Source organism: Equus caballus, chromosome 11 (genome assembly GCF_041296265.1).
Source record: "Equus caballus isolate H_3958 breed thoroughbred chromosome 11, TB-T2T, whole genome shotgun sequence".
Lineage (NCBI taxonomy): Eukaryota > Metazoa > Chordata > Mammalia > Perissodactyla > Equidae > Equus > Equus caballus.
Genome location: NC_091694.1, coordinates 45,554,244 through 45,576,226, shown reverse-complemented (window position 1 = coordinate 45,576,226; position 21,983 = coordinate 45,554,244). Strand labels below are relative to the sequence as shown.

General features: G+C 56.8%; 1 protein-coding gene, 1 long non-coding RNA gene and 1 other non-coding gene across 13 annotated transcripts; 2 read left to right on the top strand and 1 right to left on the bottom strand.

Moving 5' to 3' along the window:
• Positions 1-377: 377 nt before the first annotated feature.
• Positions 378-16,331, bottom strand: WDR81 (WD repeat domain 81). Of its 11 annotated transcripts, none has more exons than XM_070227824.1 (12): positions 16,116-16,331; positions 14,582-14,792; positions 13,741-13,844; positions 6,670-6,777; positions 6,217-6,407; positions 5,901-6,091; positions 5,430-5,595; positions 5,186-5,351; positions 3,818-4,507; positions 3,014-3,159; positions 2,552-2,731; positions 378-1,496 (listed from the first exon to the last, which is right to left on the bottom strand). In XM_070227824.1, exons 4-12 carry the CDS (start codon positions 6,761-6,763, stop codon positions 1,176-1,178), a joined length of 2,145 nt encoding a protein of 714 aa, XP_070083925.1. In that variant the 5' UTR covers positions 6,764-6,777; positions 13,741-13,844; positions 14,582-14,792; positions 16,116-16,331; the 3' UTR covers positions 378-1,175. The 11 variants fall into 11 exon arrangements, 10 of the variants coding, with proteins under 10 accessions (XP_070083925.1, XP_070083924.1, XP_070083927.1 ...); XM_070227823.1 differs by lacking the exon at positions 16,116-16,331 and adding an exon at positions 15,799-16,016; XM_070227826.1 differs by lacking the exon at positions 16,116-16,331 and adding an exon at positions 15,038-15,291 and having other exon boundaries at positions 14,582-14,728.
• On the top strand, positions 16,318-21,475 carry LOC138916299 (uncharacterized). The gene is made up of 3 exons (XR_011423408.1): positions 16,318-16,806; positions 18,860-19,149; positions 20,296-21,475. It is a non-coding gene; the product is annotated as an uncharacterized lncRNA (long non-coding RNA).
• On the top strand, positions 18,887-18,971 carry MIR22 (microRNA mir-22). Its single transcript, NR_032906.1, has one exon. It is a non-coding gene; the product is annotated as a microRNA mir-22 (primary transcript).
• Positions 21,476-21,983: the final 508 nt, after the last annotated feature.

Sequence of the window (21,983 nt, the reverse complement as noted above, 5' to 3'; positions counted from 1 at the left end):
CAACGGCCTCCCCATTCCGAGGGGAAAGAAGGGAGGCTGCAAAAGCCTGTGCAGGGAACCCACGATAGGAGCCCTATCCCCAACCCTTACATGCCCAGGATCCTGCCTGGCTGCCTTCAGCCTGGGTCCAGAAGGCAGGGGGTGGGAGAGGAGAGTTGCTGAGGGACACAGCCTCTCCCAGCATCGTCCTTACCCTCCCCAAGGGTGATGGTTCTGGACACTGGTCTGGGGCTGCATGAACCAGAAGCCCTGTACCCTGAAGAGCAATGATCAGGCTGCCTCCCCACCTCCTGCCTTATTCCGCGCTGCCCTGGAAGCTGTGGGCTCTCAACTTTTCCCCACTCTGACACCACCATCAAAACAAAGACCTCACTCAGTTCCACAGCTCTTCCAAAGGATTTATTGGTCATATTTACATCTATTGCAAATAGCGAGGAGGCAGCAGGAGCCCAGCCTCAGACCTCATCTCTGCTCCAGAATGTGAGGACCCGGGACACCTGGGTCTTCCTGTCCCCTGGGTGAGACCTGAGATGGAGATGTGATTCTTCTCGCCCCTTCTCTCAGGGTCTTAGAACCCCATCCACCAGGGGTTCTGGGCCCAGGATCTACCTCCTCAGCTCAAGGCACAAACACTGTAGTTAGGGGTGGGAGGCAAGGATGGGGTCATTCCTGGCAGGCACCAGCTGGTCCAGTCCATCTTCCTTCCCTCCCCTGGCCCCGCCCTCTTTCTTCCCCTACTGGTCCCACTGGGCAGGGTCTGACTGGGTGGACACTTAAGCCACAGGCCCTTAACTCTTAGACCACAGCCAGCCCTCCTTAGAGGCTTGAGTCCAAGCACCATCAGTGTCCTGGACTGGGGCAGCTTCCCTGTCCTTGTGGGACAGGGGCAGAGAGACCCTAGCAAGGGGGGCTTTGGCTGGAGACTGGCTGGGCAGGGCCAGTCTCCCTAACCCTTCCAAGAGCTTCCCTCTCCCCACATTGACCCAAGGGCAGAGCATGGAGAAGAGAGGGCAGCAATGCTTTCCCACGCTCTCCCTCTTCCTGCTGGCTTGGAGCAACATCTCCCCAAGCCACGAAGGAGATCCCTTCCAGCAGACTTGGGGGCTCTGGGGGTTTAGGAGCCTGGACCCTGGAGGATGTCTGCCCACCCCCGCCTGGCTAGCCCCCGTCTCAGCCTATGCAAGGAGGCGGATGACCCCATTGTCTGAGCCCAGCAGGAGGTGGCGTTTGGTGGGCAGCAAGGCCAGGCTGGTGAGCGTGCCACGGAAGTTCTCAGAGCTGAGCTTGGTGGTGGCCTGGGAGGGCGGCTCAAGCAGGGAGCAGACACCGATCTTGTTGGCCACAGTGCCAGTGACCACCTCGCTGCCATACAGGTCGAAGGTATGGATAGGGTCGGAGGCTGACTTGTAGTGGTGTGTGGGCTTCTGCTCCAGCTCCTTCCAGACAGTCAAGGAATGGTCGGAGGAAGAGCTGACCAGGACGCTGCCCTCCACCGCCTGCCCGGGGAGAGGAGAGCCTTAGCAGGGCCTGGGCCCTCCCGTGTGTCCACCAAACCCCATGGTCTTCCCATTTCCTCCCACAACACCTCCTGGGAAGACAGGGCATCGTGAGTGGAGGACAGGCTGCCACCTTCCCACATTATATCAACGTGAGTTACGGCAACTCTATCACAGTGTCATTAACCTAGTCATCACTGCAACGTGGGCACTTACTATGTCCCGGCATTGTGTCATGCATGCCGTATGACCACGTTTCATCTGCATAATAACCTATGAGGCAAGTGCTGCCATTGTTCTCCCTTTACGGAGAAAAAACTAAAGCTCAGAAAAGTTAAGTAATCATACCAAGGTCACCGAGCCAGTAACTGGCAGTGCCAGGATTAACACCCAGGCTGACCCCAGAGCCCTCCTGATGCTTTCTTGGAAAGTCAGAATTTAGAGGCACCTGGAGCCCAGGGTCCCCTGGGGGTGTCCTAGAGGGAGCCAAGGGTAGCTTGCCCCCAGCAGTGGCAGTGCATGTCCCCTGGCCTCCATTTACGATGGGGATGCCTGGAAAAAATCCTCCCACAAGTAGCCCGGTTCCTCCCCTCCTGTACCTCCCTGAGCAGTTTCCTGAGGTCCCTGACTGAGAGGGGGCGGGGGCAGAAGCCCCACGCCCAGTCTACCCCTGCCCCCACCCGGACAGCCCAGCAGGGGGCATGGACTCTGCTCAGTGGTCTGGGGGCAGTAAACAGCCTCCCCGCTGAGCTTTATTTAACCTGAAATGGGTCACGGACAGGGCCCGACCCCTGATCCTCCAAGCAAGACAAATATGGACAAGGGTTACTCATTAGAACATCTCCAGGGAGCAACAGGGTCAGCTCGGCCCCTGGGTCCCGCCCCTGTGCCTGCCTCCTACAGAGGCCCCCCGCAGTGCAGCTGGCTCCTGCCCCTCCCTGCCCCTCAGTCCCTGGGTAGGTATAAGGGAGATCAGCTTGAACCTGTCCGGGTGGGCCCTAAGCAGAGGTTAGGGCCTGGAGCAGTCAGGAGGGGAACGGGACCTGGTCTGTTACCTTGATCTGCAGGATGTCCCCCTCATGGGCAGGCCAGCCACGCAGAACCAGGCCTGTACGGGTGTCCAGGAGCACCATGAAGCCTGAGGAGAAGCCAGCTACGACACTACGGCCACTGGGGCTAACGGCCAGGGAGCGGACAAGCCCAGGGTTCAGCCCGCCACCCAGGCGGAACTCATGCTGCAGGAAGAGGAGACGAGATGAGGCACCACCACCCATTCCAACCAGCTTCTCCCTAAGGTCCTGCTCACTCCCCAAGCCCACACAGCTTGAAGGCCTGAGCCTCCGTCCCCCATCAGGGGGAGGGCTCCCCACATCACAGGCCAGAGTCCCATCCCCCAGGATTTGCTGCTGTGGGTGACCCGCCTCCAAAGAGAAACTACGCCCTGGCCTTCTCTCTTCAGGGTCTCTCCTCCCTGCCAGGCACCCAGACCAGGGCTCAGGAGACTGGACGCCCCTGACCTGCAGGCCCGGCTTCCTGCAGTCCACAAAGCGCAGGGTCGAGTCTGAGCTGGCCATGGTGATGCTGGTGTGGGGGGCAGGCATGACAGCCACAGCGGTCAGGGGCACCCGGCTGTCTGCCGGCTCCACGGTGCGAAGGGTCTTCCCTGGGAAGGAACGACACAGTGGGTCTGAGGTCCTAGCAGCTGATGGAAGAGCCCTCACTCCTCCTATCCCCCTAATCTACCCCACACCTGCCTCCCATATCCCAGGGGATCTCAGAAAATGCTATAGATGTTTCTTGACCCTCCTACCTTCCTGCTTCCATGGCCAGGCCAAGCTCCCATCCCCAAAGCAACCTCCTGTCTTCATATAGCACCCCCTGACCTAAAGCTACCTCCCTCTGTATCCCTCAATGCCCACTCCATCCCCTCCCCCTTTTTAACCTTATTTCTCTCTACAATGATGCCAGAAAATAATCGAGCGTCTATTTACCAAACGTACTACATGCCACACGTTAAGCCAAACCTCTCTGCGCATTATCTTCCAAATCAGTTGTTCTGATTCCCATTTTACAGATGGGAAAATGGATGCTTCTGGCCGCAAAGTGACTTACTCAAGGTCACTCAGCAAGTAAACTGGCAGAGCTGATTCAACTCAGATCTAATGGATTCCAAGTCCTTTGCTCCTCTGTATGGCTTCATTGGGTCACTCTATGCCACATACCATTACACCCCAACCCTCCCACCCTTGGGCCGCATTCCTAGAGGCCTGGCAGGGTACAGGATGGCAGCAACAGAACAGGCCTCACCTGGGCCCGCTCACCTGTGAAGGGGTCCCAGACGTGCACAGCCCCATCACAGCTCACCACACACTGTGGGGCCTCAAGCTGGCCCACGAAGAAGACACTCTTGCGGTGTTGGGCGTAGATGAGGCGTGGGGCTGTCTCGCTGGTGCCGTCCCCAGAGTTGTAGAGCGGCCAGAGGCGCACAGTGCGGTCCTTGCTGCCACTCAGGAAGAAGTCCTCACTGCTCAGGGGCGCCACGCACTTAACAGCCCCCGAGTGGCCCGGGAAGCTCTGCAGGCGGATCTGGTGGAAGTGAAAGTGGGCGTCCTGCTGGCTCACGCCAATCTCATACTGCCAGTACGCCAGCCAGTTCCCGCTCAGCCCGTGGGCACTCCGCGGCAGCTCCCGCTTCAGCGCGTTGTCCTCATTCTCGCTGCCGAGGCCCCCGCTGCCCACCCCCGAGATGGGGCCCAGAGGGCCAGGGCTGTCAGGGTGAGAGTCGTCAGGGATCTGGATGCGGTTCCCGACCAGGACACTCCCAAAGGTCCCTGAGTGGCCATCATCCTGGGGACAGCCCCCACCCTGGGAGTCCCACCCAGGGCCGGTACTGGGCACAGTGGGCTCCACACTGGCAGGGCTGCGACTGTTTGGGCTGATGCTCTTCAAATACAGCCCTGCCAGCTCCCCCACCAGCTCGTGGTTGGGGATGATTTTCCGGATGATGTCACCTGCATGGGAGCAGAAGAAGTCCCAAGATTAGGGAAGATGGCAGGCAGCTGCCACCACCCACCCAAGGGTTTAGGAACCACAGAACACAGGGCAGGTACTGGCTGTGCAACTCTGAGCAAGTAACTCTTCATCTCTGAGCCTCAGTTTCTCCCCAGTAAAATGTGCATTAATTCATTATGTACATGTGAGCATCTTCTCTATGTGCTGGGTGCCATGCTGGGCATCAGAAATAGAAGGGTGAACGAGACAGCTCATGCTCTCCCTCTCAGAGCTCACATCTCAGTGGAGGGATAACACCACATCTGACCACAGGCCATTCATCCTATTTAGGAGATGACACACATCAATGCTCAGCACAGTGCCTGGTGTGGACAAGAAGCTCCATAAACGTGGGCCACTCGCTCCTCTTGACAGCTCCTAGAGATTCAGTACATCAGCCCGACTATCCTGCCTTCCACACGGACACACTAGGCCACACCTGTGCCTCCTTGCTGGCCAGTGCTCAGTCCCTGTTTACACGCTGGGACTCAGAGTCTGAGGCTGAATCCCTTTGCTCTGACCCAGAAAACTGTGCTTAACACCCACTACTGACTCTGGGGGCAGGGAGAGAGTGGGGCCCTCCCACATGAAGAACCATGGTCACAGAGGCTGTGTGAGGGAATGTGATGGGGCAGTACCCAACAGGCAGGAGAAGGGCACGTAGATTGTGTACGCCATCTCCAAGGTGAACACCTTCTGCAGCTCATCCAGCAGGGTGGGGTCCACCGGCCGCTGCTGCCCGTCAGAGAAGGCCACCTCTGGCAGCTGGCCCTCACTGCGGCTCACGGAATCCAGCTTCAGATCCTGCGGGCAGGAAGCCCAGGGAGTCAGCCGAGTCCACAGCCCCTGCCTAGCCCACCCCAGCCAGGTAGGTCTGCCCACCAGGTGCTGAAGCTCATGCAGCTGAGAGAAGACTTGAAAGAAGGTGGCAACGGGCTCGCTCAGGTGCTGCTGGACCATCTCCTGTCCAATACGCAGGCAGATGAGGGCGATGAGGCTGATGGTTTTCATACACAAAACAGTCCGGGCCTGGGCTCCACTTGGGAACCTGGAAACAGAGCTCGTGAGCTCCAGCCCCCCACTCTGCAGAACTTGCCCAGAATCTACCAGAAGCTGTAAATGAAAGGAACTACAGGACCAACTGGTCCAAAGCAGATGAGGAAACTGAGGCACAGAAAGGTGTGGCTTGCTCGGGGTCACACAGCCTGGATCAGAACCAGGACTCCTGACACCCAGTCCAGGGTCATGGGACTCTCCCACAAACTTCCCAACCCGCCCCCGTCCCCCCAGCCCCGACCCTTGTAGTTCCCTCAGCTGTGCTGCTCCCCGCCAAAGGGTGGGGCAGGGGCCTACCCCGTGACGAGGGAAGTAAGGAAGCTGAGCACGGGCAGCAAGACCTCGTGGCTGATACGGGGCAGGATGTCCATGAGGGTGGTGTCTGAGAGGTACACGATGATCTTCTGGGTCAGAGTCACCGCTGCCAGGAGCCCCGCCTCCTTACGGCTGTTCAGTCGACTAGGGCCTGAGGTGCTCCCAGGGGCCACCTAGGGCCACAGAGTAGATGAGGGCTCGGCTGCCCCACAGACTCCCTGGAACCTCCAGAGATCCCAGGTTGGCCCTCAGGCTCCTCAGCCTCCCAGCCCCCAGGGCTGCCAAGTCCGTGACTGACCAGGTAGCTGATGTAGGGCAGGTACTGGTAGGTGAGGACAGGCTCCCCATACAGATAGGCGATGTGGAGGAGGCAGCTGAGCACGGGCCCCGACACTATATCGCCCAGCACTGGTCTCTTCTGGTAGATGTTGCCGGCACTCAGTGGGGGGCTCTCGCCACTACTCATCGTGAACTGCTGCCGAGTAGGCCCTGCCAAGGAAGGGCCAGCAGCCTTGAGTAGCTAGCAGAGGGCAGGAGGGAGGTTGGCCTTCCAGGGACTGTGGTAGCAGCTCCTGCTCACTCTAGCCCCGGATCTGCCCCATGCTCTACCCAAGGAAGGGAGGGAGGAGCTTACAGACAGAGACCCAGGACCCGGCCAGGAGGTGGTCTGGGGTGGGAGTGGGAAGGATCTTCTAGAGGGGGCTAGGGATGGGTGGAGGGCCTGGGGGAGGCCCCGTCTCCGGCACCTTACCAACATAACATGATGTCAGCAGGCGGAGCAGATTTCGGGCCACATGGCGAGAGGCCACTGTGGGGCCGAGCTTGGCAGCCAGCCAGCGGACCATCTTGCAGGCTGTATCTGCAGGGTGGGGGCAGAGCCTGAGCTCACCAGATAACAGTGGCTCGCCACTCCTCCCACCCCACCCCACGGCACCCCACCTACCCAACTCTGGCTACCACTCTGCCAAGGAGAGCAGCCTAAGCCTGGTTGCCCCACACCTCCACCCTCCATTTAGCAGCAGCAGAGGCAGCCGGGGGACTCTGGCCATGGGGCCGCTCCAGGCTCCTCTCCTCAGGCGCAACTTGCAGGAAGATGACCCTTTCAGTGAATCTTCCCCAGCTCCTAAATGAGACCCTGGCCAGACTCTGGCTACCTCCCCCTCTGGCCTCTGCTCCCTCCACTCTCTCAGTCTAAATATGCTGGCCTTTCACTGATACTTTACTGGAACCATGACAGCCTCAGAGCCTCACACATGCTGTTCCCTCTTCCTGGAATGCTCATCCCACTGCAGACCCTGCCATTTTTGCCTCACTACCTCCTACTCATTGAACCTCAACTGGTCCTCCTTCCAAGGAAGCCTTCACTGACCCCTGAAAACTAGATCTCAGCCCCATGTTCTCTATGGCACTAATGTAACTCGAGCTCACATAAGATTGTCTACAGCATGGCATCTCCTCTGCTAGGTGTGAGCTCCAGGAGGGCAGGCCCACATCTGCAGTGCCTGGCGCAGAGGAGGTGCTCAGCAAATGTCCAGGGGAACCAGATGACTGTGTGAGCACCACTCCAGGCCTGAGAACTCACCAAGAAGGATCTGCTGTTCTTTGCCCTCCGACTGCTCGGTCAGCGGCTCCTCCGCTTCCTCCCCATCTGCCCCTCCGCCACCAGCCACAACCGTATCCATGGACAGCACCGGGTCAGGGAGAGTGAGCTCAGAGGCCCCGGTGACCTCATCTTGTTCCCCCTCCCCCTCCTCCTCCTCCAACACCACACAGCCTTCCTCCTCCTCCTCTTCCTCCTCTGAGCCCTCGCTTTGCTTCAAGTCCTGGCTGCTGTCGCCTGACTTGAGGCTGCTCTTGTCCACAGGGGCACTCCCCTCGTCAGCCCGCTCCTCGCCCAGCGAGGCCTCGCTGGTGCTGCTCTTGTCACTCAGCCGGCCCAGGCTCACAGCCTCAGCCTCCTGGGGCTGTGGGGACTCAGCCACATAGAGCCCGGCTTGGAAGTCCTCTGTCTCGGGGAGGTCAGCCTGGTCGTGGAAGCTGACGCCAGACGTGTAGTCTGGGAGCCCTAGGCCTGAGGAGGCAGCAGGCTCCCCATCCATCTGAATCTCTTCCCCAAAGGCACAGGAGCTGGCCCTGGCCCCTGGGAGCCCGCTTTCCTCATCTTCAGCAGCCCCTGCCAGGCCCTTGCTTTCCTCCTGGGAAGCCTCGACACCAGCCAGCACCTGCAGGACATGGGGCAGCAGGTGGACGAGAAAGGCCTGCAGGCCCAGCCGTACCATCAGCTGGGCCACAAAGCAGTCAGTGTACAGGTAGAAGCGGCCATGTAGCCGGCAGGGGCTCTCATAGGCACCAATGAGAGGTTTCAGTAGGTACTTATTAGCATTTTTGGGGCCCAGTGCTTTGGCAACAGGTTCAAATAGGTACCAGGCTGTATACACGGCCGTGTGCTCTTCGGACATGAGTGACAGCACGAAGGGCAGCAGGATCTCCAGGCCCTCAGGGGTGATGTCACTCAGCACTGCACCCAGTTGCTGCCATAGAGCAAAGACCAGCTCCCGTCCCTGGGCCTCATCCTCCACACACCTCGCCTGGTACAAAAGGATGAACTTGTGCAATGCTGGGAAATATGGAGGGAAGGGAACCACGGAGCTGAAGGGGCTGAGGAGCTGGGCCGGGCAGGGCGGGGGCAATCCCTGGGAGACGGGCCTGTACTCAAACAGTGGGTCCAGATTGCCCCTCCTTGCTACCACGGGGCCTTCAGACCCACTCAGCTGCAGAAGCATGTCCAGCACAGGCTGCAGAGACACAGGGACCTCCTTGGGATGCCGCGTGCAGAGTCCCCGAACAGTCTCGAAGCGTAGCCACAAAGGTGCATCAGGCTGCAGTGTTCGGACCCTGGTGGCAAACACCATCTCAGCCAAAAGGACCCCCAGCGCCTGCATGTCCCGATGGAAGAGGTCCCGCAGCTGCACAGGGAGCTGGACCTGCGGCTGCTCAGGCACCTCCAACCGGCCCCCTAGACCTTTGGTCAGGAAGTTGCCTAGCTTCTCCAGCTCCTCCAGAGCCTGCACAGGATTGAAGGCCTCTGGAAGAAGGATCTTCCCCTCCTCGCCTTCCCCAAGGTCTGCCCCAGCAGCTTTGTTTCTGCGGCCTGGTCGAGAGGCTGAGGCCACTGAGAAAGACAGGAGGCCTGGGGGCACTTGATTGGAGGAGGAGGAACCCAGCTGGTCACCTGCTTTCCCAACAAGGGAGATGGAATCCAGAGCTTCTGTGGCCTGCTCCAAGTCATCTTCTCCCACCACGGACCTGTCTCTGGCCCAGCCAGCCTCACAGGGAGTGGCCTCCAAAACCAGCCTGCCCACCCCATTTGTAAGCTGGCCTGGGAAGTCTTCCTGGCCTGTGCTCTCCTGGATGGTCTGGAACAACAGCCTGGGGATGAATGGAGGCTCAGGGGCAAGGACAGGAGCTCCAGCCAGGCGCTGGGGGTGTGGCTGATCGAAGAGCTGCACCACGCCATAGCTGGTCAGGTGAGTGTGGCCATCCACCAGGTGCAGGCACACATTCTTCTCCTTCACAGCCTCCTTGCCCTGGAGTTTATAGCCGAAGGTGAGGTCGATCCAGTGATGCAGGTCCTGGGACACCTCGGGGCTCTCCAGCAGCGCCCAGTGGGCAGCCACAAACTCCTGGCTGGAGCCACACCAGGCCGGCACATCCAGGTCAGGCATGTCAGGGTGGATGGAGGAGAAGATGGAGGGATCAGTGTAGAACTCGGGGATGCACTCATCTGGCGTCCAGTTCTGCATGCGTTCCATGCTGGCGGGATACTCATGGGGCTCCCACTGTGCCCGCACGTGTCCACAGAGCACTGCCCGGGGTGTGCGCCGAGCCTTGTACACATAGTATGTGATGTCGGAGAGCACGTCCGAGATGTGGTGAGGAACATGAGGTGGCTCCCCGCCACCCAGGCCACCTGCCACAAATGCCTGCCGCGTCATCTCATACGTGAAGTCCAGCTGCTTATCCCCCTTGTTGAGGCGGAACTTGGATTTCCGCAGGTCTCGGAAGCGCCCGTGGGGTGTGGTGAAGTCCACCACCCAGGGCAGCACAGGGTGGTAGTTGGGATCCCCCTGCCGCCGACCTGCCAAACGATTCAGCTGCATGAGGTAGTGGAAGTTGCTGATGCGGCCATGGACCCAGTCTAGCACAAGGCCCCTAAGTTCCTCCTGGCAGGTGGGACACCTAGGTCCCCCTCCTCCCTCCTCTCCAGGCTTAATGCCTGCCTTGTCCCTTGTTACAGGGGTCTCCCCCTTCTCATCCTCCTTGGGCCTCTCGTAAGCACTCAGGTCCAGCCGGAGCTCACTGCAAAGCTTCTCATCCACAGCAATGTGGTGCAAAGACAGGGCCCCGCAGGCCAGTCCCTGGCGGTGACAGGCATCCATGGCCCTCAGTACACGAAACAGAATGAAGAGCACCTTGGCTTGGCTGTTGGTCAGCTTGGCAGGGCTGAAGGTGACCACATCATGCAGGGAGAACTGCACATAAGGGTGCACCACGTATAGCATCTCTGGCGACTCCAACAGGGCCTCAGCTCGCAAAAGACTAGGACAGGCCGGGCTGCCCCTAGGAGGGCAGGGGCCGTCTCTGGCATACGATGGGCATTGGGTAGCTTCACCCACCGGCAGGAAGGAGCAACCATAGACCCTCTGCAGAGCCTGCCGCACTGAGTCCAGGGCAGGGACAGCTGAAGGAGCAGGACTATGACTATAGGGCTGTCCGTAAGTATGATATGCGTGGCGCCACAGGTTGCGATAATTCTGAGTAGCCACATCCCGCATGAAGCGAGTGAGGGTCTCAGGGCTGCAAGACCCCTCCTCAAAGGGCAGACCGCCGCCCAGCGGGTAGGACAGCCTCCGTTTCCGCAGCCCATGCACCTCCACGCGCGTCCAGCCGGGGGGCAGCCTCTGCACGGAGCGCTGCAGGAGAGTCCTGACTTCCGCTTCGCTCAGGCCCTCTGCTCGGGGGCAGGGGCCCGGGGGCAGCCGGCGCTCGCGGAGGCTAGCCAGCCAGCGCGCGGACACTAGGGCCACCACGTGCGTGCCCCCCAGGGCAGGAGCCAGCTGCCGGGCATCGATGTTCAGGTCCCTCTCCACGCTCTGGAGCAGCTCCTCCATGTCGGGGCTTGGGGGCGGGGACCAGCCCTCGGTCCCGGTGGTAAGAGCGACTTCCCGCCCCCTGCTCCCCAGGGCCATTCCCTTCTGGCCGCCTGGGGGCAGCGCGGGGCTGAGCCCGGCCACAGCCCTTCCCACGACGGTTTCCGGGGAGCCAGGCCGGGCGGGCAGGGATGGGCGAAGGACAGGGGCTGGGGCGGAGGCGGCGGGAGCGGGCCGGGCACAGAGGAGGAGACGGCGGGGACGCTCTTACCCCTCCACAGGGTCCTGCACTCGGGGCGCGGCGGGGCGGGGGCCGCGGGGCGCCAGCGCCGGGCTCCACCGTGACGGGTCAGCTGACACGGCTCACGTGATCGCCCCGACACGGAAACAACCGCACGTGGCTCAAATAGGCCGGCCAGACCCCGCCTCCCGCCGGCGCCACCGCGCGGCCGCCCGGGCGCCCTCCCTCCCAGAGCTCTGCTCTGGCCTGGTGGCGGCTTCGCTTCCTCCAGGGCTGGAAGGAGCTCCAGCCGGCCCCGCCGGTGCTGGAGAGCGGGATGCTGAACTGCCCACGAGATTTCCCCTCCCATCCCTGCTTCCCCCTGCACGCGCCAGAACGCGCATCTAGGGATGCTCTTCCCAGAGATCCCAGCCTTTAGCGGGCGGATCCTTACCCCCCAACCATCCTCCCTCCCCCCCCCGCCCCCCCGTTTTTACAGATAAGAAACCCCGAGGCAGAGCTGGGACGTTTAACATCAAGTCTCTTCAGCGCCTCCATGCTGCCTTCCAAAAGAAGGAGCTTTTAATTTTCCAAAACACTTCATCAGTAACGTTCCATTTGGCTCTTACAACACTTGGAGAGATAGGGAGGATGGTTGTTATTGTTTATATTCTACAGGTGATAACCAAGAGCCGCCACAGAGGCTTGTTCAAGTGGCAGAATGGACATTTAGAAGCTGGTGCAGACTTTCTGCCCCAGAGTCTTCCACACTGACAGCCCCCTTACCGCTTTTTTTTTTTTTTTTTTCCATTCTGGGCAATCTGAGGGAGAGAAGTGGCCCAGGCCCAGAGGCCTGAAGTTCTTGGGAGGAAATGGTCCCCAAGACTTCCTGTTGAAGACCTGCCTCTGCGTGCCACAGAGCCTGCCTGCTGTGGTCAGAGCCTTGCAGATGCCACCGTGGCTGGGGGGAGGGTGCAGCACGGAATAGGGAGCGGAAACCAGAGAGCTGGCACCAGAACGACGTGCCTCCTTCAAGGGGTCTCATTTCTGACTCATTTGCAGGACAGATAGGCCATTGTCTGCAGTGAAACCACTGGCTCTGCGTCTCACTCCTAGAAGGAGAGTTTCCCTCATATAGGAGTTTGGTGTTGAAGTGTGGGGGTTCCATAAAGGCACTTAAGAAAAACTAAAGTCCAAATTAAAGAGGAGACAGGAATGGCTCAGCTATAAGCCGATTCCATCCGCATCCTCTTTCTTAAAGGGGCAGCAGAGGCCGGCCCCACGGTGTGGTGGTTAATTTCCCACACTCTGCTTTGGTGGCCTGGGTTCCCATGTTTGGATCCTGGGTGCAGACCTACACATTGTTCATCAAGCCATGCTGTCGCAGTGTCCCACATACAAAATAGAGGAAGACTGCCATAGATGTGAGCTCAGCAACAATCTTCCTCAAGCAAAAAGAGGAAGGTTGACAACAAACGTTAGCCCTGTTAGCTCAGGGCCAAACTTCCTCACCAAAAAAAAAACTGGGGGGGAGGGGAGCCAGGCAGCAGGAGCCCCTAATGTACTCGGTCACATGACCTTGGGCAGTAAGAACTTATAACCACCATTTGGTGCCATAGGAGCCAGGCACCATGCTAAGCACTTTCCCTACTTTGTATTGCTTAATCCTCACCACAACACTTTCTAAGAAGCTATTTTTATACCCATTTTAAGATGAGAAGGCTGACTCTCCTAGGTAACTTGCCCAAGGTCACACAGCTAAGAAGTGGTAGAGCCAGGATTCAAAGCCAGGCCTATCTCATTCTAAAACCAATGTTCTCTGTACTCCTTGGCCATGCATTATTTTTTTCACCTGGGAAATGAGGCGTTCCTTGACCATATCACATCCGCAGCTTTGAGTATCTGAGACCAAAGGACGAGTTTTGCTGGTCAGGAGATAGTGCCTGCTTCTTGGTACCAATAAAATTAGGTCCACCTGGTCTTTGCTCTGGTCTCAGTTTACCTAGACTGAGCAGGCACTACTTTTTCTTTCTATAAGTTTGTGTGTGTCCTGCCCTCTAGTGGTTTTGACTTGCAATGCAACAATGACCTTGAATGTAACTAACCTTACCTCTTAGAATTCTTTCCTTCCCTTGAATAGGGATGTCCTTGCAATGCTGGGCACTGGTGCACTAAGATTTCTGGGACACTGACACTTTCCCCAATCTGAGCCCTAAAACAGTGGTTTTCAAACTTTATGATGTACTTCTGATTCAGTAGTCTGGGGTGAGCCCCAGAATTCTGAATTTTTAACAGGCACCCCTGGTAATTCTGACACAGGCAATCTGCAGGCCACATCTTGAGACATAATGCTCTGTAACAGCACTATTCTCAAACTCCCCCTGAATCCCAACTCAAGCACCCTTGGGCTTTGGGGAATCGGGGACCAAATTAGCCACTCCTCTTCACCAACCTCAATATTGAGTTTCCTGGAGGTGATGGCTCAGATAGTCAGGGAGGGAGGCTGCAGCTGCCCCGGCAGTCAGCCCATGCTGAGTGAGGTTAGCTCTTGCTGATCTGGCCAGGAGAAAAGTGAAGGCAGCTATGGTTTAGTGCACTAACTGTGGGCCAGTGGGCCAGGTACTGAGCTAGGTGTTTTCAAACATAATCCTGTTTTCATCCCTACAATAGATCATGAATTTATTATTCACTCTATTTTGTAGATGAGGAAATTGAGGTTCAGAGATGTTAAGGATCTTCATCAAGCTCGCAGCTGGTAAGAGCTGGAATTTGAATCCAAGTTTGTCTATCTCAGTAGTTCTCAACTGCGGGCAATTTTGGCCCCCAGGGAACATTTGCTAATGTTGGGAGACACTTTGGGTTGTCACAACTGGTTGGGGGGGGGGGGCGGGTGTTGCTAATGGCATCTAGTGGGCCAGAGATGCTGTTAAACATGCTAATATGTACAAGACAGCCCCCAAAAGAAGAAATTATTCAGCCCCAAATGTCAATAGTGCTGAGATTGAGGAACCCTGAACTCACAGCCTGAGCTTTTGCCCTATAGGGTGGGAGGGTGAGGAGACAGAGAGTTAGCTGAACAAAATAGAGAAGGGCCTTGGGTGGGAAGGGGATGGGATTTCTCTGCTAAGGATAATGGAGAATGGGGGCAGCTGGTGAGATTTCTCTTTCTTCCAAGCTTGGCCAAGCCCTTGCTCAGTTTCTCCCGACCTTGCCAAGTTAGTCCTGGGACTTCACACTAAGCTTGTCCTGGAGTGACCCTGGCTCCCAGCTCAGGGCTTGGGTGAAATATTTACCTGAGTCTTCTGGCAGGACTTCCTAGCCAAAGCCCGTGGTTCCTGGGCCAGTGCGTTCCACCTGCAGCCCCTGGGAAGCTCCACATTAGCACTCTTGCTGTGGAGGTTGAGACCATAAAAACTGGAGCAGCCAAGGCCAGGTGGTGTCTAACGGCAGTTAGAAGTGGAGTGAATGGGCAAACCTGGGAGGATCCCCTTAGCAGGCCCCTGTCTGGGGAGGAAGAGGGCAACCTGAGCAGGGAGTAGGGGGCAGCTGGCCTGGGGAGCAGACCCCAAGGAGGCTTGCTTTCCATAGCCATTCTTCTCCTCAAGGTTTGGTCCACAGCTTCACTGACATTCCCCAGTACCCATTCCTGGAGCACCCACACACCCAGCCAGCCACCATTCTGGGCCTCCCCAGTATTGGCCTCACTACTAGGAGGGTGGGTCTAAGCTGACTGAGCTGACAGGAAATACCTCTCATTCCAAGCTTAGAACCTCTGAAGATCTAACCAGCAGATGGAGGGGTGGGGGAGAGTCTTGCAGTAAGAGGTAGAGGAAAGAATATACAAGCTGGTCCCCCATATTTGGGGTTCCATCTCCTTCCTTCCCTCACCACCCGTGGGGGGTGGCGGTGGGGGGGGGGTGGATAAGGAGATGGAGGAGGGCAGACCAGGAGGAGGATGTGGTAACAGCTGATTCGTCCCCTGAGGTCACACTTTCCAACAATCAGCTGTTACTGGGGTGGAAGGCAGGAAGTTTCCTTAAAGGCACAATGTTCTGAACACAGGCTCAGAATTCTGGAGCTCCTAAGAACTATAGCAATCACTTGGTGGAGTCCGTATTTAATACAGAAGGAACTATCTCACACTCCAGGCTCATCCTTTGGGATTCGGTTACTCTCATCCTACTTGAGAGCTTATGGAAAACTCATGGATCCCTGTCCCCACGATTCTCTTGGGTGGTGGTGGGAGCGGGGTGCCAGCGATGAGTTGGGGTGGGTCCCAGACTTGCCCCTTTAAATAAGAGGTTCAGCAGCTTTTGCCAAGTCATTGGGTTCCTTTCAGTTTTTGCCCATCTCCCACCCATTTAGGCTCTGATTGGCCCCTGGGGAAGAAGCAGCCTCCTCATTGGTCTCCACCTTTGAAATCTCTTCCCTAAGTAGGCCCGAGTCAGTAAAAAGCTTCTGGAGGGTGGGACTGAATTGGGGATATTAGACAGAGGATGGGGTTGCTCACCAGTTGCACTTTGGGACGGCCCATCCCCTAGTTTCCGACCACAAGTCTTCCTTCTACCTTCAGGTGAGGACTATGCTATCAATCTTTTGTTAGGAAGCTGCTGCTTGAGACGCTCTGTCTCCCTGCGACTAGGACGAGACATCTTCTACAAGAAGTCTCCTGGTTAGGAAGCGCCCCCCCGGCTCCCCCCCAGGAGGGGTGGACTAGATCTCTCCAGTGAAAGCTGGGGCTAGCGAAGTGGGCAGTCCTCCCTCCCCCAAAAGCCCTCAGGAGTCCTCATCCAATGGAACAGTGCTGCCCTGGGGGCTGATTTCCACCTTCGGTTCTGCCACTCCTGCTGCTTCGTCTGCTCCATCTTTCCTTAGAGAGCTATCGCCTCCTGCAGAGGTCAGCGAATCCGTTTCGGGGTTGTCTAAAAGAAGCACTCACGGCTCCAGAAAGGAGGTGCTGTAGCCCTTTAAGGACTTCGTCGGGATGGATTCAGAGATGAGTTTAAAAATGCCAACTCACAGAGCGCGCTGGATTCTGGGAACGAGGTGTCAGACGGAGAACTACATTGACCAGTATGCACTGCAAACATACACGCCTTTACTTCCTTCTGCTCTTTAGGAGCCCTGTTTGACGTAGCGCTCGTCAAAGCAAGTGGCCTAGGCGGAAGGCTGAGCCACGCCCTTTCGCCTATTGGCCAGCTCGTGAGTTGGTGGGCGTGGCTTAGCGCAACTCCAGTAGGCAACGGGGTGGCCTCCTTGCCAATCAAAGCTAAGACGGCTGGAGAGGCGGGACCAAGGCGAAGGGCTGGCGCCCCCGAGTGGGTGTGGTCACGCTGCCCAGCAGTGGGCGGTGATTGGCCCTGGGCGGTGCAATCGCAGCTTGTGCGTCACGACGCCGCCAGCTGATCGGAGACTGGAGCCGGTGTGCTGGGCGCTGGGAAGACAGCGCCGCCGGCCGTGGGGAACGGACGCACTGATTTGCTCCCCTACCCTCAGCACCCCCACCCCCCAGCACCAGGTGGGTGTGAGCTGGGGTCCCGGCCTCACAGGAGGGAACCGTGCTAACGGGGTAATGGGGGAAAGTGGGGTCCTGGCGGCCACACCCTGCCCTTCCGGAGGAGGGGAGAGGGGGCGGCGGGGGCAGGGGCGCTCCGGGGGATAGGGGCCTAGACTGGCTGGAGTAGTGTGTCAGGAGGTTTAAAGGTAGAGTCCTGGACGGGAGTCGTGGCGGAAGGTCTTGCGGAGTAGCTGGGAGGAAGACGAGGGGCCGAAGGCTGGGGGCGGCTAACCTCGGCGCCCTCTGGTCCGAGGATACGGGAGCCGGCCTCCCAGCTTGGGGAGGATTTGAGCGGGGCGGGTAGCAGGGAGGGGCTTTGCCTCTACCGGCACTCACTGAGGCAGGGCCAGCTGAGCGCCCTGGCAGAGAAGGGGTCTCTGGGCGGGCTGGCCCCTCCTCTCGTTCCCTCCAGGGGATGTTATGTAAGGGGGGAGGGGAGAGGAATAGGGGGCGGCGGTGCGGGGGCCTTATGCAACCCAAAGGTTAGAGTTTCACCGCGGTTGGTGGAGGGAGCGGGCAAGAGGAGGGCCTGGAAACTCTAATCCCCCCTCCCCAGCCTAACTGGCCGTCTTGGGCCGAGAGAAGGTCACCTCTGCACCTCCCCCCAGCCTGTCCGGTTGTGGGGCCCCTAGCCCAGGCCTGGCCCTGACCGCCTGGGAAGCCGGCTGGCTGGGTGGGGCGCCTGGGTTAGTCATCACTGGGCTCCCTCTCTCCCCACCTCTCGGCCAACTCTTGGCCCCTCCCAGTGGCCTCTGGCTAGGCTATCTCCCCCACCTCCCTCTGGCCCTAGTTGCAGGCTCCAACTCATTTGGCCTGTCATCCTGGCTGTTAAGACTGGACTAGGAGCTGTCAGCATGCCAAAGGGTTGATGGAGCAGCTGGTCAGAGGGTCAGTGCCCTGGGCCTACCCCACCCTGCAGCCAAGGGCACCTGCTTGGCACAAACTCTTAGCAGCCGCTGAGACCTATGGGCTGAATAGAGCCGGCTCAGACAGAGGGGAGTGAGAAGGAGTTGCACTGGTCACCTGGGGGAAGAAAGATACCACAAAGTTTATGCCTCCCAAGAGGGTTTTGTAATTTGAAAACCTCCCACTCCCACCCTAATCTTTCTAACCCTCTGAGTATAGAAATCTCAAGGCGAGACCACCTTGGCCCCTCACACTGGCATGGGCCATGCCCTTGGACTGAGTGTCAGCACAGACCCGCCCTCCCCAGCTCACAGCCCTCAAGCCTGCCACGCCCCCAGCCCCCTCCCTGGGCCATGCTGCTGGGCCCGGCTTTTCCTGCTGATTCATGCGTTGGAACTGTGGGGGCGGGGCTTGGAACTTGGAACAAAGTTCAGACATGGAGGGGCCGGCAGACAGCCTGGAATTCATACCAGATGTACCCGGAATGCGCAAGCGGAATGCCTGGCATTTGAGAGTCCTGGGGAAGCTGCCCAACCACCCTGCCCATACCTCCCTCCCCTCCAACCTTTGGTCCCCTGTCCTCTCCTCACAGTCCCTGGAGCCTCTGCTGACCTTCCAAACTCTAGACCTCCTCCCTTCCTCACTCTTCCCCAGATGTAGGCCCCCAAAACTCTTCTTCCAGCTGAACTCCCTGGAAACGAGTCAGCTGGGCTGATCACTGAACTCATATTTCTGGACCTGAGGTACAACTTCTCACTTGGGACCTAAGCGACTGGTGGGATGTGTTCCAGGGTCCCAGGTCCTGCGCTCTCTGAATGCTGAGGAAGCTGCCCCTCCCTGCCCCCTGTGGGTAGCTGGGGAAAGGGGGGGGAGCACAGGCTTGGGTTTCTACAGCCTTCAGTTCTTAAAGAGGAGCAAAGAAGTATGTTTAGAGCTGCCTCTTGCTTCTCACTGAAGTTAACAGCTCCTGCAGGCTCAGGTTAGAGCCAAGAACCCCTCATTAGAAGGTGGAGTATCTGCTGGGACTGGACTTTGACAGCCAGTGGGACAGTATCCCTGTGACATGGCCCTGCTCAGATCTTTCCCATCTTTCTTCCCTTTCCCTCAGGAGCCTGTACCTCCCACATCCTCACCTGGCTGAGCCGCAGTAGTTCTTCAGTGGCAAGCTTTATGTCCTGACCCAGCTAAAGCTGCCAGTTGAAGAACTGTTGCCCTCTGCCCCTGGCTTCGAGGAGGAGGAAGAGGAGAAGGAGCTGCTTTCCCCCTCGTCTGGAAGGTGACAGAGCTGGGGCTGGGAAGGTCTGGACAGCGGGAGTGATGATACCTTTTGGCAAAGGGAACCCTGTTCAGTTGGAGAGCCTTCACCTAGATTGGCCCAGCAAGAGAGAAGCATTTCAGGTTAGAGACCGTGGCTGAATTGGGGAATAGATGGCTCTGACTACGTGAGGCTAGTTGATCTTTGTGTGACAATGGGAAGAAGTGGAGCAAAGAAATATCTTTCTTGATCCTCCTTCCTTGTCCCCAGTTCTTTCCTACTGGCCGTTCCAGGTGAGGTCCTAAAGTCAGTTTCCTCTTGAGGGAAAAGGTCATACTGAGACTCCCATCTGAGTATCCGTCCCCTTGCTCTTACCTTTCCCTGTATTTCCTGGGACTGGCCCAGACTCTGGATTCGGGGATACTTTCCTATATGTAGGACCCTAGACCTCCTGTCTCAGCTTCTCCACCTGTGAGATGGGGAATCACACAGTAGAGTGTGCATGAGGGAATCAGAAGCCCGCTTGTGCAGACAGAGCCTGGGCTCTCCTCCCCCTGTGGGTGGGAACAAAACAGCTTTTCACATAAGCTGTTGCCCCTCCTCCATCCATGACTGTAACCACAGGAGCTGTTGTGGGGTGGGGTGGAGGGAGGGGTAGGGTTAGATGAATGCAAGGGGCTAGTAGGAGTCGGTCTCCACACGGAGTTTCCACCATGCACAGGTGGCCTCAGGCTTCCCCTGCCACCCACAGCAGGAGTGCAGCCCGTGATGGGCCTCTAGCTGCCGCTGCTGTTTCTTCCCTCACTTTGCTTTTCGGGATAGTGTGTGAGATCAGCTCAGGCTTGTACAGGCAGGAAATTCTACCCTCCAGCAACCAGGAGAGAGAGGTTGTGGGATGCACCCCCTCTGGGGCGTCAGGCAGTGTAAACCTGCCACCCCCAGCTCCTGATCCAGTCTCACTCTTGGGCTCAGGTTCTGACGTGATTCAGCTTTGGCCTTGTCTCCCGGCCTGAACGTGGCCACCTTCAGGGGCTACAGAAAGCTGTTTGTTCTGCTTTGGGGCAGCAGGTGTGCAGGGAGCTGGGTCCTGTTCTCCATTTATGACAAACAGAGATTTAGGGGACAGGAGATCATTGACCCCATTATTCTGCAGCCTAAGCTGGGTGTATGTGGGACTGCAGTAGAGGAGGGTGGGCAGACGGAATCCACTCACAGGCTACAATGAAGATCACTCTGTCCCTGGACGTTGCTTCTGTCCTTTCTTCCCCTCCTTGCTTCACTGGCCACAGTGTCCCTCCCACCCTGGGTATGTGACTCTGCCGTCCTCTTCCATCATGGAGCAGAGATGAGGAGGAGCAGCCTGGAAACACAGAGACAGGCAGAAGACCAGTGAAGGACCAGGCCCAGAGAGCACAGGGCCCTGTCTGGGCACCCCACAGAGTGGGCCATAAAGGCCAGAAGGACCCCTGGAGGAGGGAGGACAGCCAGCCTCCATCAAGGACAAGCTTCCAGCCGTCTACTTCATTCGCCATTTCTCTCCAGTCTTTCCACCTCCCTCAGAGATGTAAGACCATATTAAAGCGTCCTGTGGCTTCATCCTCCTATTTCCACCTCTTCTCTGTAATTCTATCCTGCAATTTTTTATCTAAGTAGCCTCAAGGAGCAAGAGCCAACTGTGAAAGGACTCACACAGGAAACTCATAAACAAAATTTAAAAGGATAAAACCATGAAAAAAAATGTGTTTCATTAGTAAAGAAAGGCAAATATAACTGGAAGTATTTTTCCCTTAGCAAACTATAACAGAAAAAAATAAGACCCAGTATTGGCAAAGGAGTATTAAAATAATAACACTCCCATGCGTTGCATATGGGGGTACAAATTGGTGCAGCCTTCTGGATGTTGGTTTGGTAATATGTATTAAACACCCTAAAAGTTTCTATAGCCTTTGACCTAATAATTCTACATTTGGCATTTTATCCTAAGAAAATAATTAAAGATTAAGGTATAAGATGTTCATCCCAGCATTGCAATAGAGAAAAATATAAAGCAACGCTGTGACTGGGAATTCATTTCTTTCCTGCTGTAATGAAAATTTGCAATAGGGAATTGCTTAAGTAAATTATTGTATATCCATCCAGATGGTGGAGTACTGTGCAGCCATTAAAAGTTATGTAGAAAAACATTTGCCTGGAAAGAAAAATGCTTTTTGAATATTAAAAAGGTTATAAAAATAGTGTTATGTGATCTCAATTTTCATTTTTAAGATATGGGTGTATACTTCTATACATAAACAGATAAAAAAGACTGAGGACAAACCCCGAAACGTTAATAATAGTGGTTATTTTTGGATGGTGGAATAAAGTAATTGTAATTTTCCTCTTTGGTTTTTCTGTAATTTCCAGATTTTCGACATTACTGCATTTCTACAGTAAGTGTGTATGGCTTTCATATAATAAAATTTAAAAGAATCAGTGTAATTTTTTTTAAAAAAGCCCATTTGGAGAGGTGGGTGTGGAAGAATGAGGGGATGCCCCAGCCCCTTGGACTTCATGGGGTTCTGGTGGAGAAAGGAGGTTGTGAGAATGTTTAGGGGAGCACCTAATGGTTTATCAAGTTCATTCTTTGGGAGTAGCTGGAATCCACCCTCTCAGTGTACAGGAAGCAGCTCTCTGAATTGCTGGCTGTCAGCCAGCTAAAGAGGTGTGGAGTAGAGTAAGACGGAAGGAAAACAGTAAAAACCTGTCACTCTTCAGGCGATGGGGGCTGGGGGAAGATATTCCTCACCATGCTGAAAGGTTCTAGAATCTTAACAGTCCTACTGCCGAAAACAGGATGGGTCTTTTTCTCTTTGATTCTGCCTAACCTTGAGGTGGCCTTGTGTGACCTCTCCTTGCCTTCTAAGATTGGCAGAGAGATTCTTCCATCCACCCAACAGGTACCAAGCCCTGGGGGAGGGGTGCTTTTCAAGACCATAGT